At 45.6% G+C, this 19,564-nt stretch overlaps 1 protein-coding gene across 1 annotated transcript in view; it reads right to left on the minus strand.

Annotated features, from left to right (window-relative positions):
- Positions 1-483: 483 nt before the first annotated feature.
- Acaca (acetyl-CoA carboxylase alpha) overlaps positions 484-19,564 on the minus strand; it is a 267,019-nt gene continuing 247,938 nt past the window's right edge. The window contains exons 53-56 of the mRNA XM_052193828.1: positions 10,648-10,802; positions 9,861-10,031; positions 4,013-4,149; positions 484-2,587 (exon numbers count right to left, since the gene is read on the minus strand). Of these exons, the coding sequence (XP_052049788.1) occupies positions 2,464-2,587; positions 4,013-4,149; positions 9,861-10,031; positions 10,648-10,802 (587 nt within the window). The 3' untranslated portion in view covers positions 484-2,463. The remainder of the gene's footprint in view (positions 2,588-4,012; positions 4,150-9,860; positions 10,032-10,647; positions 10,803-19,564) is intronic.

Consider the following 19,564-nt stretch of genomic DNA (forward strand, 5'->3'; position numbering starts at 1 on the left):
TGTGGGGACAGTGGAAGGTCATGTATGGTGGCAGGGAGCAGGGTTCAGCGTTTCAAGGATTTTTGGGTGGCTCTTCTCTGGGCTTGGCCTCTGGAGCTGGTACTCACAAACAGGCTGAGTTCCTCCCTCTTGAGGTCTTTCTTGTCCCTTCCCTAAACCGATTCTCTTTTAGGGGAATGGCTTATTAGGACTCCTACCTGGATCTTGGCAGTAAAAATTCTGTAGAACACTCTTATGGAAGAACACCATTAGAGACTTTGTATTTAGCTGGGGGGATTTGAACACTGGGAGTGTCAGAACATAGGGCAGGCCAAGGCCAGCACTGGACAGCTATCATGTTCTTATCCTGTTCATTCCTAGCAATTTCAGGAGACAAAGGCTAGCTGGTACTGTAGAGACAAGGAGGGGCTTGTCCATTCTCTGGCCCCTGCAGTTCTGCTGATAATGGGTGGCTGGGCACGGATTGAAATGACAAACGGTGGCTCTTCTACAAATGTGGAGATTTTTATTTCAACAAAACGTGAAAAGAGTGCATTGGACTGAAGCCCCTGCTCGCTGGCATGTGTGTCCATCGAATTCTCACTGACACGAGTGAAGGCTGCTTTGTGAACAAGTGGACAGATAATATGGCAATCTCAGTTCCAGCAAGTCTGGGTCAATACATCATTCATCCTCCTCCCTCAGTAACCTTGCATGTGTAATGGGCTGTGGGACCATCACACTGCCCATGTGCTGTGGCTCTGACTTCTCCGTATGAGAAGCCCTGGTCTTGGGGATGGGGCAGCAGGGAAAAGGGCGTTATACAAGCACAGCCCACGTCACCTCTGAAGAAATGGCAGGACAGGCCTCTGGGAAGGCAACTGTCATACCACTAGGGGAGTGTGGGATTGGATGTGCTGTAGCAAAGTGTAGAGGCTGGAGACAAGTCCCATCCTTACCCACCAGGTAAGCAGAGAACCAGGGGCCAGGGAGCTTCCTTCTGGACTGAGGATGCTCCCCACCTGATGCGACCCTGGCCCTCCTGTTCCTTCCACCAGGGCTTGTGGGGGTGGGGCACCTTGCATCTATAGTCCCTTGGATGTCCACTTGCAATGTGGCACCATTGAGAAGGTCCTCTGGAATATCTGCTTGAGGTCCTGAAGGGGGGTCAGCTCTTTTCCTGGAATCCAGGTTAAGGCTCAGACTGAAGTACTCACTCAAAGGTTTCTGTGGCAGGCATCTTTTTCCTCCTTGATCTTCAGGGACAGATGTATTAGTCATAAAGTAAAACTGAATGCTACATCAGCTCTGATCATCTCCATTCTTGCTTTAGGAACACAAATGCTGAACCATCAACTTCTTTCCTGGGCAAATGGGTTGTTAAACTCTTTGGGCCACCCCTGAGGAGGCGGTGTTGCTGGTCATGGAGGCCCCAGAAAGTCTGGAGATACCAGCACCGAGACTGAACTGTAAGGTATCTTAAGGGCAGGTGACTTCTTCCCTGGAAGCCTCCTAACATCAGGAGGGTCAGTTACTGGTGCTGAAAGCACAGGTGTCATCAGGTGGGTGACCTGCCATACCTTCTGTCAGGAATAGGCATAGCCCCACAGTGACAAACCTGTACCCAGAAGAGACGTCTCCTGTCTTGAAGTAGTCTCTCCTATCATCAACAGGAAAGAGCCTCTTCTTAGCTCACTACACCTCAGGTTCCACCCAGAGACTAGGGCCCTTACACACAGGCCTTTAGCTCCTAGGTCTAGTCACTGTGTGACTACATAGTGATAAGGAAGGTGGTGGCAGGTTGACCACCTCCCCAGGGATACTGAGACAGCGCTGAGGAGGTTGAGAGTGTTTGACCAGGAACAATGACATGCTATGGTTTTGAGCCTGTTAGATCATCATGGCTTTTCCCTCATCTCTGTTCTCACAGGCCTGCGACAGATTTTCTGCTCTGATGTTTCTCAGTTGTCTTGCTGTGGTTAGATGGGGACTGCCCCTCTCCAGTGCCTGCATGTGCCTGGCTGCACGTGGGGTGGTAACTGATGGACGTGTACCTCCTCCTTCCTCAGCCCCAGCCCTCCCCTGCTGCCTGTGGCTGTGGCTCATGGGGCAGGGGCTGCAGACACTTGGACACTTTTCACACGACCCTGTGTTGGGGCAGGCAGGACAGGAGGGCAGTCCTGCTTTAGTCTAGTAAGACCTCATGGTACAAGCATGTACCTTTCATTGCCTTCTCAGTCCTGTGCATGGAAAGGCCTGCGGTCACAGCTGGGCTAATAAATACTGAACCGGGTGTGTGTGACTGGGCTTTGTGCTCCTGTAGCCCAGGATGTCATGCAGAGCCTGGAACATTCAAGGGGAAGCAAACGCCACTGACTCCAGTCCCAGGCCTCTGGTGCCTTCTCATTACAATGGTCTCAGATGGGAGAGGCAGCCCTGGCTCTCTTCTCCGGAGACAGGGCAGCGGTGGGTGGGAAGCTCCTCCTACGTGGAAGGGGAATCCATGGTGGAGAGGATCCTTACAACTTCTGCTCGCTGAGTGGGTGAGATGTGCTGGGTCATATGGACGATGGAATCCATGGCAACCTCTGGATTGGCCTGTACCAAGCTGGAGAGAAGATTAGGGATCGTGAAGAAGATAGAAGGGTGTCGACTGGCCTGCTTACGAACTGCCAGACGAGCAGGCTAACGGGCAGTCGTACACACTGTACTCACCATGTCGTGTCATGATTTTCCTATGTTCAAATGCCCCCGTAGCTAGGGAATAGTATAAAATGAACTAGAAAACATCTCTCTATGTTAGAAAATAAAGAGTAATTAAAAAATAATCCCCCAAGGAAAAAATGATGGTTACACACTGACAGTGGTGCCAGTAAGGAGGGCACTTCCTAGACAGAATTATTTTGTTGCCAAATGTCCCAAAGCAAACTATAAAATTAGGTTAGTAGGAATAGCCTACATAAAAAATTAATATACAAATATGTCAGGAGCTCTTGCAGAGTTTGAGTGGAGTATAATTGTGGAGGGCAGAGTCCAGATGAAGGAGCAGCTTGGGTAGGCAATAGAATTTTAACATCAGGGGTCAGATGATCTTTGGGTACTCTGTGATGCCAGAATACTGCATTTATGATGATATGGCCAGAATGCAGAACTTGAAGCACAAAGATCAGATAACCTAAAAATAAGAATGTTCTACAAACAGAAGACTGGGGGACTGAGAGACGGCTCAGTAGTTAGGAGCACTGACTGCTCATCTAAAAGTCCCGAGTTCAATCCCAGCAACTATTTGGTAGCTCACAACTGCCTGTGATGGGTTCTGTACTCACATAAATAAAACAAACATGAGTAGGGCCTGGCAGCGCAGAGGATCCCCACGTGCTCCAGCACTGAGCCAGCCACACTCATGGGAACATTCCACAAAAGCGTTCAGTCAGTAGCTTACTTACTAAAGGTGATTACTTTACTGTAGCCACCTAGAAAAATGTTCTTCTATCCTTAGAGTCAGCACTCAGTGTCAATAAGGTAAACACATAAACAGCAGGAGAATCACTAGTACCAGCTTTTACTTTTGAGACTTTTTTTCTAAGTAATATATTTCCAAACAGTTTTACGGACATCACCCCAGGAGATGTCAGCTTTCCCTCCTAGGATCAACTACTTGGTCTGAATATCTGTACTTAGAGTGAACGCATGAGAAAGTGTCCTGACACAGGAAGCTGTGTCTCAGGGCTGTATCTGGATCTGTCGGCCAACTACAACAGTTCCAGACGGGAGCCACAGAGCTCAGGGCAGCATTATCTCACAGCTTATTCTAAACTTTTTTTTTTTTTTTTTTTCAAGACAGGGTTTCTCTGTGTAGCCCTGGCTGTCCTGGAACTCACTCTGTAGACCAGGCTGGCCTCAAACTCAGAAATCCGCCTGCCTCTGCCTCCCAAGTGCTGGGATTACAGGCGTGCGCCACCACCACCCATCTTAAACTTTTCATTTTAAAAAAACGTATCCCCCAGCCTTGAGGACCTCCTGGCGGTCTCACCTGCGGATCTGTTTAAGGACATAGTCCCTGCTGATGTATTTGATGTTCTCCTCTATCACAGAGCGGACACCATCTTCCTCTGTCAGTTGCTTCTCCAGCCACTCCACCAGGTCCTTATTATTGTCCCAGACATAAGCCTGTAAACACACACGTGTTGGTCAAGCACCAGGAGCCAGGCCTAAACACCCAATTGTCTAGTGTCCCAAAAGTTTCCTTGGTGTAAAAACACTGTTCACCCTTCTCCTTTTCTGTTGTGGCTGAATGTGGAGAGGACAGGCAGCGGGAAGCCTTCCTTTGACCTTCAGATGCTCACATGGGCGTCTGTCCTGTGAGGCTCTCATCTACTGTCCTACAACAGTAGGTCTGTGTGGAGCAGGGTACTTGAGTGTGACCAGGAGGGAAAGGTGTGTATGTGGCTGTTTTTTTTTTTTGGAAGGAGCAGAGACACTGATCCTCAAAGGACTATTCCAGTCCAAGCAAGATGTGGCAGACAAGGCTTCAACTGTGCCTTAGCCCTTTAGCTGGGGAAGCCTGCTGTGCCTGGTAAAGACACATGGGAGCAAGGACAACACACAATACAACCTGGCTGCTGATACTGGGAAGTCTTGCTATAGTACTGGCACTAAGACAGAAAGCCAGCCCACTTTATGAGCGCTGAGAACACCTAGGAGGGTCAAGAAGTCTGGAGCCCTCAGAGGGTCATAGCCCACCTCACCTCCTTCCTTTCAAGATCATTTACTGAGTATGTGTGAGGCAGCCGACTACATAATAACTCAGGAGTGTGCTAAAGTCTCATAGCCTTCTCCTTGCTCTCTTCTCTCATTTCTTTACAAATCATTTAGGAATCGTTTTGTTAATGGTTTCCGGAAAACCAAGTACCACCATTAGGGCTCATTCATATTTATGTCATTTTGTTTGGGTAATTAACCACGAAGCTCGTCATTTAAAGGTGTGCTACCCTTTTCTGTTATCACTAACGAAGTCAAAGTCAGAATGACAATGAGTTTGGCTCTGTAATTTAATAGGTGGGCACTGTAGGGACTCTGAGGCTCATGTTGTGGCTTCAGGAAACCCAGATATAAGCAAAGCCACAAAGCCACAGCTGTAGCCTCAGGGCCTCCACAGTGTAGACTACTGATCATTCTAAGTAGCAGCATCTGGCGTTAGGAAGGAAGCCTACTGGGCTGTCTTCTAACAGATACCATGCTTTAAAATACCATTTATTGCTAGGTGTGGTGGCTCACACTTCATCCCAGCACCTATAAGGTTGAGGCCAACCTGGGCTACACTGAGGCAAGGGTACAGAGTGAGACCCTGTGGTTTCCTTTCAGACTCATGTCCTCCCCCGACTTAGCTGGTGAGCTGGCTGTGCCTGGCTGTTTACTATAGCTGGATTACACATTCCCAGGACTAAGGAGCAGACTTTTCCAGAAGTCTGTCTACCTCTTTTCCCGGTTCCAGATTTGCTTACTTTGGGCATATCTGATGGAGGTGAGCTCTCCTCACACAACAAGCTGGGAACTACCCCCCTCCCACCACGGAAAACCGTGGCAGACTCTGCTGACCAGGAGGTGCCTTGCTCATGTGGTCTAGCTTATAGCTGGCCCCAGACGGATGAACAAACCTGGCCTCTAGCCACTGCCACCTTTATAAACCTGGCCATTTCCTCATTGGTGATTAAAAGTTCTCTGTGGCTTGAGGACTGCACACCTTCCCAACCTTGGAGGATTTGGTGGAGAGAGATTTAAAAACAACAACAAAAAAACCCCAAAACAATAGCAGCTTTAGCTTTAGAAGGAAACCAAACAAAATCCAACTAGATTCACTCAGGATCCCAATGCCTTTAGTTTAGGAGAATATTTAATACTCTTATTAATCATTTTTAATCCGTTTGCTTTTAATTAAGAAACAGCATGATGCTTTGCTATCAACATATGCCAGGGAGCAGATTAATTGTGGCTTAAGATAACTCTCCTTGATTGGTGTAATGCATTAGCTGACGAGATGCCAGCTTCTAACGATGCTCACACACTACACTGGAGAAAGTCAGTTACCCTCTAGAGTAAACACCCCTGCCTTCCCCTCCTGCAGCCACAAGCTACCATGGGTGTTTCAACATTTTATAACAGTTCCCAGGCAGAACTACAGCACCACATTCCAAGCTTTTAGATGCTTAAAAATATGCACCCCGTGTATGAAACAGTTTATTCAGAACACAACTGGATGGTACCACTCAGTCCGAAGCCCAGAGTACATGCAGAGAGAGCTCTAACCAACTGATTTTAACAAAAAGAAATGAATTTGCATTTTCTCAATGCTGTTTTGTCTGAATCAGTCTGGGAGGTTTTCCATACTCTCTGCTCTGAGCTCTTCTGTTCCACTTAGGAAAAGCAAGCTGCCTTCAAGAACAGTTATGAGACTCACCATCCCAGGCATGAAGCAGGACAGGCCACCTCTGTTCCAAGGGGGAAAAGTCATTATAGACTTCATAATTCTATAATTATAAAAATGTAGCCATCTACTACAAACTTGTATGAAATGCTGGCTACTAGCCTCATGACATCCCAGCCAGAGCATCTTAATATCAATTACATATCAATAATTAAACATCACAACACTTGCTTGTCTTACAATACACGTTCAACAGACACTCTTTCTGCATCAATGGATAAGTATCTCAGGCACCATTCAGCCCCACTAATTATATGTAATAATTAGTCTAGCTTACAAAATCTAAATGACCTGTTTGAAAGGTTCATTTCTAATGTACTGGACAGCTGTTAAGCTCTCCCTAAGCAATGGTAAAACAGGGCCAGGGAGTGACTAGGGCACAACCTGGTGGCTATGAGCCCTGACTACCATGCCTACAAATGACTTCACTGTGTATGTTGCTTAAGAGATACTTCCAAGCCGGGCAGTAGTGGCGCACGCCTGTAATCCCAGCACTCTGGGAGGCAGAGGCAGGTGGATTTCTGAGTTCGAGGCCAGCCTGGTCTACAGAGTGAGTTCCAGGACAGCCAGGGCTACACAGAGAAACCTTGTCTCAAAAAAGCCAAAATCCAAAAAACCAAAAAAAACTAACAAAAACAAAAACAAAAAAAGAGATACTTCCAGCTGGAGCGATGCCTAAGAGCTATCTGACCTGGCATGTATGGAGGGATGTGGGGGTGACGAGGGAGATATGTTTTCAATATATCAATGTTTCCAAGATGCAAAGTCATTTCTTTCAGAGGCTTTGGAGAACACCACAGAAAGATCATGTAAGCAGTGGCTTGCTAGATTCCATGGCTGGGCCAGGCAATTCCTGCCATTTTGCCCTCACCTCATCCCTCCCTCCCTGGTACAGTGAACTATCTATAGGTTGTTTGAGGCAATAGAGACCTATCAACACAAGATCCCATTCCAGAGTAAGAGGAAGCAGGTAACTCTGGACAATTAGAATAAATCAGGGCACCAAGCCTTGAGGACATGGCTGCAAGCCAAGAGGTCTCCGAGGGTGTGTCAGTGTGGCCACGTCTTATGTTCTTATGTTCTCTCTCTCTCTCTCTCTCTCTCTCTCTCTCTCTGTCTCTCTTTCTCTCCACCCTCACCCTTCCTTTCTCTTCTTGAGACGGTCTCACTATATATTCCTGGCTAGCCTAGAATTCCCATCCCTGGGTTTTGGGATTAAAGGCATACCCACCATGCCTGGTTGCTATTTAACTTCTAACATGCTTTGCCTGTGACACCATAAACATTATCCCCATTTTATACATAAGGGAATGGGTGTTCAAATAATGTATTCAGCAAATAAATGTAAAACTGGAAACTTCAAGAGTTTGAGATCTCAAAACTCACTCTCCCCCACTCCCCAGTGTTTCATGGCAAGTCTTAACTGTGATTTCTCCTGTTGGAGTCTGCAGGCACAGAACCAATCAGCCTCATAGAAAACTATATACCTCTAGAAATCAAAACAGAAACCATCTTCATGAAGCAAACATGTGCTATGTTTGCACAACCTAATTTAGCCCGTAGCTCGTGAAGTTTTTCCTTAGGGAGCTGTGGTTATGAAGCTGCTTCTGACCACAGTGAGACCATGAGCTGCAAACCCAAGAACTTCCTCCAACAGGACTGCCCAGTGGGTCCAAGTGCAATCCTAGAAATCATGGGATGAAGGTCTCTAAAGGAACAAAAGTTTCATATTGCTCAAGAAAACAAAATCTCTTGGGGTATGTGTGGGCAATACAAAGAATGGCTAATAGATGCCTCTCACTTCATGACTTCTGCACCAGTAACTACAACAAAGACCTAGCACTCAAAAAGACTCTACCAGTCTTTGCGCTTGAGGGAACCACCACATGAAACCTGTCACTATTAGAAGTCTATGTGTGTGCCTCCACTGAGTGCTTCAGCCATTTCCTAACACCAGGCAGCTGCTATGGTGGCCCTGCAGAGGCAAAACTACACCTTGAACACTGCAGCACTTCCTTCTCTCAAGGGTGCTGCCGATTTTATCACCTATCCTACACTAACTAGGTCCTGCTGAGCCTGCAGAATGTGGCAGGAGGTTTCAAAGTCGCATGTCCTGACTTCACAGGCTCAGTTGTCCTTCCTTTCTCTCTTTCCTGTCCTCTGGCAGGAGAGCTCACAGGGAATGCAATCTTCTGTAAACACGGGCAAAGGAAATAGTATCAACTATTGGGGATCGCGGGTATTTAATGCACAGACAGCCTCTTCCCGAGCTTGTGCCTGCAGGGTCTTCTGCACTCAGTCCAGCTGGGAGCCTGTGCACACAGAGCTCGCACTGATGAGAGAGAGCAATGGCTAGTTTCTGTAGACACGCTGCCCCCTGGGAGGACGCCACTAAGGAGCAAGCGAGGGACCTATCTATTCACTTCATGCTTGGAGGGAAGCGATTCCTTCTCCTCATCCTTGTGCCCACCGAGGCTGTTCACGTCCATTAGTGACTAATGTGGTAGGGAGGCGTATGGGCCACACACACACACTCCATTTACCTAGCTGGCCACTCTTAACTGGAGAACAACCTCTTATTTTACACTTGCATGACTTTCAATGCCAACTTCCACTAGAAGCTGCCAGTAGCCACTGACAAAATTGTCTCACTCAATTATGATGCCAGAGACTGACCTTAACCTGAACCAAATGTCAGAGACTGTCCCGCTCCCCTGCTGCACATCTGAAATATTTATCCAAGAAGCTTCCCAGTCATAAAGAAACAGGCAGACTTAACACAAAGGTGAGTTTCAGAATACTCCACATCACTGACTTTAAAACTGATGGTGAGTCTTACAGCTCCTTGATGAGAAAGGTCGTTAGCAAAGACTCCAGGTAACATTTTTGAGGAGACTGGAGTGACCCTCTGTAGGACAAGGCCACCAGCTGCTTTCTATCAATATCTGACAGTCACCAAAGATTTTGATCACACAAGTACTAAATGACAGAGTAGATCTGTCTAATAGCCTGATAAAATAGGAAATGGCTTAGCAGTTAAGGACATGTGCTGCCAAAGCTGAAGACCTGAGTTTGATCCCAGGAACCCAGTTTCTTCAAGCTGTCCTCTGACTTTTACATGTAGACTGTGCCTGTGTAGGCAGGAATACCGTCTCTTACTGCTAAGCTCCTGGGGTCTAGTGTGTTGTGTTACAAATGGTTTACTAAATGACTCTGAAGCTGCAGACAGGCCTTTCTAGCTTTTCTAAGGATGTGAGAGCAGAGCATTTGGCTGTGTAAACAGGAGAGGGCTGGGTGTTAGGCTCCTTGTCTACGCTCTGCCCCTGGAGGCCTGCAGACTCTCCGAGTACCCTGTAGCTCAACTCGCTGTGCGGGTCGTTGGTAGGGCCTCACGTACCTTCACTGTGCCTTCCACTTCCACAAACCAGCGTCTCAGCATGGCCTGGATCTGGCCATCAGTCAGCTCAGGGTTGGCGTTGTGGATTTTCTTCTTGACCAGGTCCTCCAGCAGGAGGCGCCTCAGCCGCCAGTAGAAGAAGGTTCGGGATGTTTTCCAATCTAAGATATCCTAGACTCACAGAAAAGCATAGAGGAATTAGTGTAGTCACTGTAGCACTAGCACTCAATCTGAAGGACTCAATCAAAAGCTACTCTCCAGGAAAGTCCTTGGACACCCCAAAACTGGCCTGAACTTCCCACCCCTTCACTACCTCAGAACAAACCACAGAACGCTGCACAGTCAGTAGCCAGCCAAGACCTCACGGTGGTTGTGAGCAAGAGATTGAATTCCCAGAGAACTAGAAAGGTAAGAGTCTGTTTTGAGCAGTCAGCCTAACTTTCATGAAGATCAAAGGTGACTCAGCTGTCACCATAACCTTGACACTGTAGTACTCTACAATCTGAGGATCACTTGGATTGATATCACTTAATGAAGGCACACATGACTCAGTTTACTACCAGAATTCTCAGAGTGGTGTCAGGATTCCAGGGAAACCTAAATCATTTTGTTTTAGATGACAGGGGACACAGAAAAGGGGAAAGATCGCTTAAACAAAACTGGAAATGGTTTGATCTGCATAAGCCGTGCTGATCTGGCCCTGATCTGGCCCTCGCAGCTCCCTGCTTGTGTGCCTATGTCACTTATAAGGCTTTGACAAGTCAGAAATGGCAATTGTGTTACTTACGTTAATGACACCCTTCTCCTGCATCCGGCCTGGTGTGTCGTGCAAGTCAGCAAACTGCACAGCTACCTGATGGTAAATGGGAAGCAGGAACTCCTCCCGCTCCTTCAACTTGCTCTCCAGCTCCTTCCGCTCAGTGAGGCTTAGCTCTGGGGTGCCTGCAATTATATAAACCTGTCTGTCACACTCAGCAGTGACCAGAATCTTGGTGTAGATGCAGCCACCATCCTTTCCTCTAGGGCCCAGCTTTCTACTGTCATCACTAAGTCGTTGATGCAGAACAGACTCTGAGGATGTAGTCCTGTCCTTACTTTGTCACAGGGCGCTCACATGTCTTCTTTGTCCTATAGAGGTCACAAGTATGAAAGCAGTGGTGTGAACTCTGCTCTCTAGGCCTCTTCTGAGCAGGTGAAGTGACCACCCAGGGGTCTGGACCTCTCTCATCTGTCCAGTGCCCTAGAGCAAGGCTCCTCAATCTCAAGGCAAGACTGGTGCAAGGACACCATGCCCATCATTACCGAAGAGCATCAGAGTAGCCGGACTTGTCCAAGTCTAGTATTTGTAGGAGAGCTTCCCTGAGAGCGGAGCAGACCAGCAGCTCTGGTGTGACCATGTCATCAACAGGTGCGTGGGGACTGCTAGGCACCGAGTTGCAAGCTGCTGCACTCCACTCTAGTGCCAGGTTTGGATATACTTAACCTCAAAGCAATACAATTCAGTCAAGTAAAGCAGGTTCCGGGTATTATTCCCTGGTTTCCCAATCCCTGACCAGGTGACAACGTTTCAGGAGGGGAAGAGCAACGCAGCTGTGTGGATTGCTAAGCACAGAACACAGAAGTCTTTAGCTTCTTAGAACAAGGACGGCCACTCCCTCAGCAGCCAGGTTTTAGTACAGGTGTTGTGTGTTTGATTCCCTCCCTAATTACTTTCAGAATGGGGTCTGTAATCAATACTGAAGATTTATCTGCCTGCCAAGAATGGAAGAGTATGTCTAGCTGAAGAAACAACAGATGACAGCCTGGCACTGGGGACAATCTCATGTGAGTACCACACAGGAGGACAGGGACGAACTGTGGCACCTAGCTTCATTTTATGGGGCTTTTTGGATGCCCAACTTCTGGTTTACAACTGTAAGAAGCAGGTACAGGCCGTTGGTCTTGGGTGCCCACACTGAAGGCAATCACTGACCTGCTTTAGGCCCTTTCATCTTCACTTCCAAAGGCTGTATTTTTCTTAGCACCTTACAGGTAAGGACATTGAGACACTGAGAACTTTTGTGACTTATCAAGGCCACAGAGTAATGGAGTGACAGCCAGGGCTTCTCTGAGGCTTTTGGACAGTATCACACTGCTGTTTTCACTTGGAGAAGACCAGACCTCAACAGTAGTACACCCTTTCATTTTAGAAGGCTAAGGCACAGTGGAAGACTCCTGAATGAGGAGGCACAAGTCATCTTAGTCTTACTGTATAGCTAAGACCAGGACAATGTCTGTAGCTTCTACTACTGTTTTAGTCAAGGATGTAAAAATACAGTTTTCTGGGGCCCAAAGGATGGTAGTACTGAGAAGACAGTTCAACAGGGAACTCCAAACTCTTCAAGATTCCTCTGGGTAAACAACCAACATTGTACTTGAATGTACATGTGATTCTATATGGGCCATACATAATTTATTGAGTACTTATTTTGTGTCAGGCACTGCTGCACTTGAGTTTCTCAAGATTATATATGTTATAAGTCAGTATTCTCTGTCTCTCTCCAGATTTAGGGCTGTACAGCTGTTAATCTGCAGCTAAGATGAATCCTCAGTGCTTCGAGTATTTTCCAGGTCACTTCATATATCTTAACTCTGATCTTATACCCACCTTTCCACTTTAGAAACCAGAAAAAGGAGGCTCTGAAGTATAAAGTGGCACCTGGCTGTTAAGCAATTCAGTCTGGATTTACACTCAGGTGTGGCCACACCCAATACCTGTGCTTGTTCTCAGTAAAGGTCCTGAAAATGGCTAAGCAGATCTTCAGGCAGTAGCTAGAGAGTTGGTTCCTTGTGCTTGCAGAGTTAAGAGCAGTCTCAACATCTGGATGCAGTAGAAGAAGGAACAGCAGACTGAGGAGAGCCTTCTGGAAGCAAGCTGATGGTTTTACCACACTGGAGGAAAAGGGGAGGTTGGGCCAACTGCGCTAGTCTAGAATTTCGAAGGAATAATGAAATACGATGGTCCTCTTGTCTTCCCAGGAGTCAGAAAATGAAGCAGTATTCCCCAAAGGTCACCTCAGAAGAAAAAGGGCCAGGAGAGGTGCTGACAAGACTTAAGCATGTAAAGACCCAGGGTATGCGCTTTGTTTCCAGGGAAAGTGTCTCTAAATCTTTTATGTCCTAGGAGTGAAGGCTGCTCTCAAGTGGGTGCCACCCTTGCGCCGTGCACTAAGGGCCCCACTCTCTGTACAGCAGAGCAGCCGGCTCCGGTAATGATTTAGGGGAGATTAACAAATATGTCAATGTCTATTTTCTGCTTAATTTAAAAGCGGCGTCTATAAAGATTTTTGACTTCTGAACCCTGTTCTCCTGAAAGAAAGAAGGTAAGAATGAGGAGGGATAAAGAGTGATTATCCCATCATTGATCGTTTGTCAGGAGCATTTCTTATTCACTAGACTATTGTAAAAAGCTAAGCTCTCGATCAATCCTGTAAGCTCCCTGTACAATTAAATATCTTGGAATGGTTTTCTTTCTTTTCTAGCCAGATTGCAGGGCCTCAGGGTTTTTAGGAAAGTGTGTGTGTGTGTGTGTGTGTGTGTGTATTTAAGAATATGCTCTAAAGAGGAAAGCCATTCCTTAGAAGCCTGCCTTAGGCAAAGGCTAAAGTGGGAGAAAGGTAGGCTACTCCTATCCCTTCATAAAATCAAAGGTTCCCATGAAATCATAAAAGCCAAACCTATGATTCAAGAATTAACATAAAAAGTAAAACACAGATAAGCCATCACTAGCCTAATCAAGTGTCAAGAGCTGGTATCACTGAGATGCCATGATGCTTCATTGCCTCTAATATGTCAATCCTGAAATGTCATGACCTCAAAGATGAGGAGACTAAAAGACAACAAGTAACTTGCCAAATGCTGCAGAACGAGGAGACCAGAGGTGGCACTGGTGGCCTACAGAGTCCAGCCATAGTCCTGGGTTTTTAATTTTCTTTATATTTATTTGTTTTATGTATATTAGTGTTTCATCTTTATGTATGAACAACACATGTATGTGTACACCTCATGTGCCTGGTGCAGTGGTCAGAGATGTCATTGGAGTCTTTAGAACTATAGTTACAGATGGTGTGAGCTGTCACATGGGTGCTAGGAACCAAACTCTGGGTCTTTAAAACAGCTTAAACTGATCTACAAGTATCCCAGTCCCACAGCCTGTCAGGCTAAAGCCAGGACAAACAGTGCCACATGGAATAGCTGGCTTCTGCTGCAGCTGTTTGACACAGAAGATAGCCAGCCCTACCTCAGGTCAAACAAATACAACTCAGGGAGGACTCGTAGGGAGGAGGGTTCTAAAGCCTAGAACGACGACCCTCAGTACCTCACCCAGGCTTGGCTTCTCATTTATAATCCTAATCTAGGAACTGGGGATACAGATCATCCCCATTTATACATATATACATTCATAATATCAAAGTCTTAAAAAACAAAAACATGCCGGGTGGTGGTGGCGCACGCCCGTAATCCCAGCACTCTAGGAGGCAGAGGCAGGTGGATTTCTGAGTTTGAGGCCAGCCTGGTCTACAGAGTGAGTTCCAGGACAGCCAGGGCTACACAGAGAAATCCTGTCTCGAAAAACCAAATCCAAAAAACCAAAAAACCAAAACACCAAAACCAAAACCAAAACAAAAACAACCCCAAAACACTCTTAACTTGTCTTTTAAGAGGCCTATGTAGATCTAAATCTAACTTTAACTTTTATAGACTCTTCTTTCTCTTAAAAAAAAAAAAAGCGTTTTGCTTTGATTGGTTAAACATAAGATATAGAAGAGCTAAGAGCTGGATTACCCTTCCTATAAGCTCCTTCCTGATATTAAACCTGTTACTGAGAAATCATAAACACTGAACTCTCCTTCTGGTTTAAATGTAGAAACAGAAGTAGCAGTTAGAAGAACTATACAATCACATTTTTTATGCTGGAAAATTTCCTCTATGAGGATAGTAAGAAAAAAAATCACAAAAAAGTATTTCTGTATTTCTATATACATAAACACGTGCTTTTTAAAAAATGATTATTTTATGTGCATTGGTTTTGATTGGTGTTTGTCTGTGTGAGTGTGTTGGGGCCCCTAGAACAGGAGTTCCAGACTGTTGTGCATTCTCATGTGAGTGCTGGGAATTGAACACAGGAACTATGGAAGAGCAGAGGTGCTCTTAACCGCTGAGCCATCTCTCCAGACCTAACAGGCTTTAAAAAAAAAGTCACAAAAACATTCTTGAGAAACTGTAAATTAGATCTGTTTTAAATGCCCCAAGGGAGCTATTTAGAAGGAGCCCTGCAGTGAGTCCCTTGGTAAAGCACATAATCCTTTAGTAATGGGAATAATTTTTCCCAATGTATCTGCCCCCCCAATCCTATTTTCATATGTCTGCTTTTTTTCTTTTCAAAAGGAGCCACACCTACTTAAACAGAACTGCACTGCATATTGATTTCAAGTGTAATCTTCCCAAGGGATGTCTAATCCAGAAATTCCCTGCAATAGTGTGAAAAATACCTTATTCATATTTTAAACAATCCTTAGAGTAAACTGAATAAAAATGAATAGTTCTCCCTTTAGTCCATCCCCCTTCCCCCCCCCCCCCAAGACAAATTCACATGAGAAAGTGAGGGAACAACACAGAATTTCCTGACTTCTGGTAGAGATAGTCCTCTCTGGCCTTTGCTGTTTTCTCTCCCTAAATCTGACAGGTTAGGATACATGGATCTGGGCTAGTTAAGAACAGAGGGGAAGAGGGCCTTGGACATATTCTGACATCAGCTTTCAGGTGGAGAGAAGCCTGGGTTTCCTTGAACAAAACCCCTGCTAAGCCCTAATTGTAAATCACAGCTTTCTGGGAGGGAACAAGGCTGGTGCATATATATGCATACATGTGCATATATACACACTCATCCATTTTTTTCTCCCTCTGACACACACACACACACACACACACACACACACACACAATTGGATTGAGCTGAAGTCAAACTAAAATGGCTCCCCCACAAATGCCATGGTCTCACTAAATTCCATCAGGCTAAACAGGCTGAGAATGAAAGTGAGGAGGTGTGTCTTTAGCTACTACCAATTATGTCTTCTCAGCTTCCTTCCCACATAAATATTGGGACATCTTTCCTAGTCTCAACTTCCTAGGCAAAAAACACCTCTTTTTGCTTCAGACAAGCAGCTCTGGCTTTTTTTTTTTTTTTTTTTTTTTTTTTTTTTTTTTTTTTTTTTTTTTTTTTTAGTTTGTAACAGCTTGAAGAAATGGGAGAACACACACTTTTGATAGTAAGCCCTCAATCTCCATCACCCATGTTAGTCCTTTTCAAGTCATTCTTGCTGATAAAGAGGTAGTTTTGGAGAATGGCATCTGGAAGTTTTACATGCATATCCTCAACTGCCACAATACTCCAAATGCACCAGCTACCTCAGTCTATTAGGCATATTGGATCCTAGTTAGGCCTGAAGACCAGTGAGGGCCAGCAAGGAACCGAACCTGCTAGCCATCAGGGTGGTTTCATATGGGTAGAGCTGTGAAGCTCCATGGCAGGCTACCCAACTGTCTGGGAATAAGGGTCCCCTATGTGACTGAGGGAGAGGGACACCTGGGTACTAATAATTGCTTTGTACTTGAGCTCAGTAGTTCCTTCTCCATCTAAAGGGGTTTGACATTTCTCTCAGATCCATGGGAAGACCTCAGCTCACAACACAGGAGAGGCAGGGCTAGCCCAGCACTCTTCTCCCCTGCCATTCTCCTGCTGTCTTCTGAGAGGCAGTAGTAGGATGATATTGAGACAGACAGGCATTGGAAGACCCGGACTCTGTTTCCAGAGAAGGAATTTGATTTTCTTAAGTCCCAGATGGTAGAATGTAATCCTCCCTTCAATGACTACCAGGGTTTGCTGCATCTGAGAACACAGGGCCAGAACTAGCTCAGTGATGGGACATCCTGCCATCTAAACTTACTATTAAGGGCAATTATTTTATTTCAAACAGAAATCAGCATAAACTGTTATTACTGAAGATCTGCAAATCTTCTCTTCTAAACCAGCCACAGAATGGCAAGTACTCATTTAAGAATGTAAGCTCCTGGTTTCAATCCTTAGCGCTTTCTCTTGATCTACCTATCAAATACAGCTTGGAAGAGATGAAGTAAACCATTCAGAAATTATTATTTATATCCTTAGTGAGTACACTGTAATTTTGTGCAGCCAATCAGTTTGCACAGGTCTGTTTAGGTACTCTGTGGGTGCTCCCCAGTCCAGAGGCTGATTTGGAAGGAGATCAGAAATACAAGACAACACCCATTCCTATAGGCTTTTGCCTAAATTAGATTTTCTCTGTGTAGCTGGTTTTAGCTCATAATGGGAAAGAATCCCTGTTTGATTTAGACCAGGCTCAGTATTTGGTGTAGGGACTGAGAATTCTACTCTGTGCTCTCACGTACATTTACTGTTTGTCTTGGAAGCCGTGTTTAATCTTCATTCTTGCTTCAATTTTGCAATCTAGACAGTGAGGTCATTTTTCACCTATTTTGTAAAAGGCATTGGTAGTGTTTGGTTGTGGGCATTGTGAGAGAAGCCAGAGGACACTGCACCTCTCCCCAGCCTGGGTTTATATGATGCTGTAGCTCATCCAAGCCAATCTGCTGCGTCGTAACTACATTTGAGTAGTCTCTGAGAGACTGCAAACACCTGTAAATAACATACCTTACAGTTATTTCTAATCCACATCCACTTGTTTCCAAGATGCCTGGAATCAGAGATTGCTTCAGATTTAGCAGACCATGGACCCATCCATCCATCCATCCATCCATCCATCCATCCATCCATCCATCCATCCATTCTTTGAGACAGGGTTTCTCAGGGTAGCCCTGGTAATCCTGGAACTTACTCTGTAGATCAGGCTGCCCTTGAATTCAGGGATCTGCCTGCCTCTGCCTCCGGAGTGCTGGGATTCTTTTTTGAGTGCCATTATTTGGTCAAGATTAAATAAATATAATTTTCCTCAGCATGAATAGGAAATTGATAATGAGATGATTCATAACCAATGATGAAGCAGCCATCACCTGGGGATCTTTTCCTTCCCATGGCACATGCTCCTACAGTTGAAGGTGCAAGATGGGGACAGAGCAACACCACTCCTGTGAAGGGAAGGAAGCCCTGGCCCACACTCTACCACCCAGGCCTTCGCGAACAGATGTGGAGAAGATCCCTCCTTCTACCATCCTGTTACTCAAAAGGATGATAACAGCCATTGGGGGGTTAAAAAGAGGCAGTGAACCCCCAGTTAATGAGTAGGAATTCAGCAGGCAGTGCAAGATAAATGGGGCTCTCTCTGCTTCTGCTAGAGTCAGCATGAACTGCGGCCCTGCGGCTTGTTTGTGGCAAATGGAGTGCGCGAAATATCAAAGGGCAGTGATCCAGAAGAAGACCGACTTTGACAAATTTTAAATTGGCCAGAAAGAAAACCAGGAGAAAAAAAAAGAAAAAAAGAAAGAAGAAAAAAAAATAAATGAAAGAAAATTAGGCAATTGTTTGTGTCTTACAGTTGTGGCATTGCTGCCTTTGTACAGAATTATTGGTAAAAATAGCAGCAGCATTGCACCTCTCTCCACTGGATGCTGGAGCAATTATGAACCACCTCAGAGAGATGCTTATCAGCAGCTGAAGCTTTTAGAGTTTCCTGTGTACAGTTGTAAGTAACCTGCTCTTGGGCTGCAGTCACTTTAATTAAAGTGTATGGGATTGGTCAGAGGTAATTATCCTGTTTGGAAAAGAAAGGAAAAATCACCTCAACAAATCTGGTGGTAGTAGATTTCAGAACAACCCCTGCCAGGTTCCCTTTGTATATGCATTTCCCCCAGAAAGGGTCAGGCTGCGGCTGGGTTAGTTTTTGGTTGCTGTTAGCTGACAGCTAACAATGAGGCACAAACAGGGATTATTGTGGCTCAAGTCACTAGTTTTGGCAAATAACCTGGGCCAGGCTTCACCTACACAGACTCCACACTACAGGCGCTCAGGAGAGCTTTTCTGATCCTACATGCTGAAGATAATAGAAACCAAAACCAGTATTTTATTAAACTGTTCCTTAGAACAGAAATGAGCTAACATCTTTCTGCTCTTCCCATTCACTAGGTTGTATTGCTTTTTATTAACCTCTCTATTCCTTTAGAAAAACAAAACCACAATAAAACAAAACAAATCCTAAACAAGCTTTACTGACATAGCAAGCGCTCAATGGGAGAAAGCTGCTCAGCATTTTAAAGGAATCAGAGCCGTCCAGGGCTCTCGGAGTTTAGCCTCACGCTCTAACCATAAGTGCCTTCCAAGAGCTCGGAGACAAATGAGCACCCGGGCAGTGGATGGACGCATGGCATGCAAATGATCCCAGGGTATGGCTGCTGTAGGCTCTGTCTGGAGGCACAGAGTGCACAATCTTTACTTCCATTTTCTGTAGCATACTGACCCCAAGAACAGTGCCTGGGTAGAGAGAGACTAGCTTTTCCATAATGTGACACTGACTCACACCCCCCTAGACATGAGACAGACTGTCCAGAGAGAAAGTGGAAATAAGAAATATTTACGTCGCAGACATCCTTCACCTGATTACTGATTAGCCTGCCTTCCAAAGCAACTTCTAGCTAATGATACTCTACGAGAACATCATCCCAGTAAGTGGGCT

The sequence above is a fragment of the Apodemus sylvaticus genome, chromosome 10, assembly GCF_947179515.1.
Source record: "Apodemus sylvaticus chromosome 10, mApoSyl1.1, whole genome shotgun sequence".
Lineage (NCBI taxonomy): Eukaryota > Metazoa > Chordata > Mammalia > Rodentia > Muridae > Apodemus > Apodemus sylvaticus.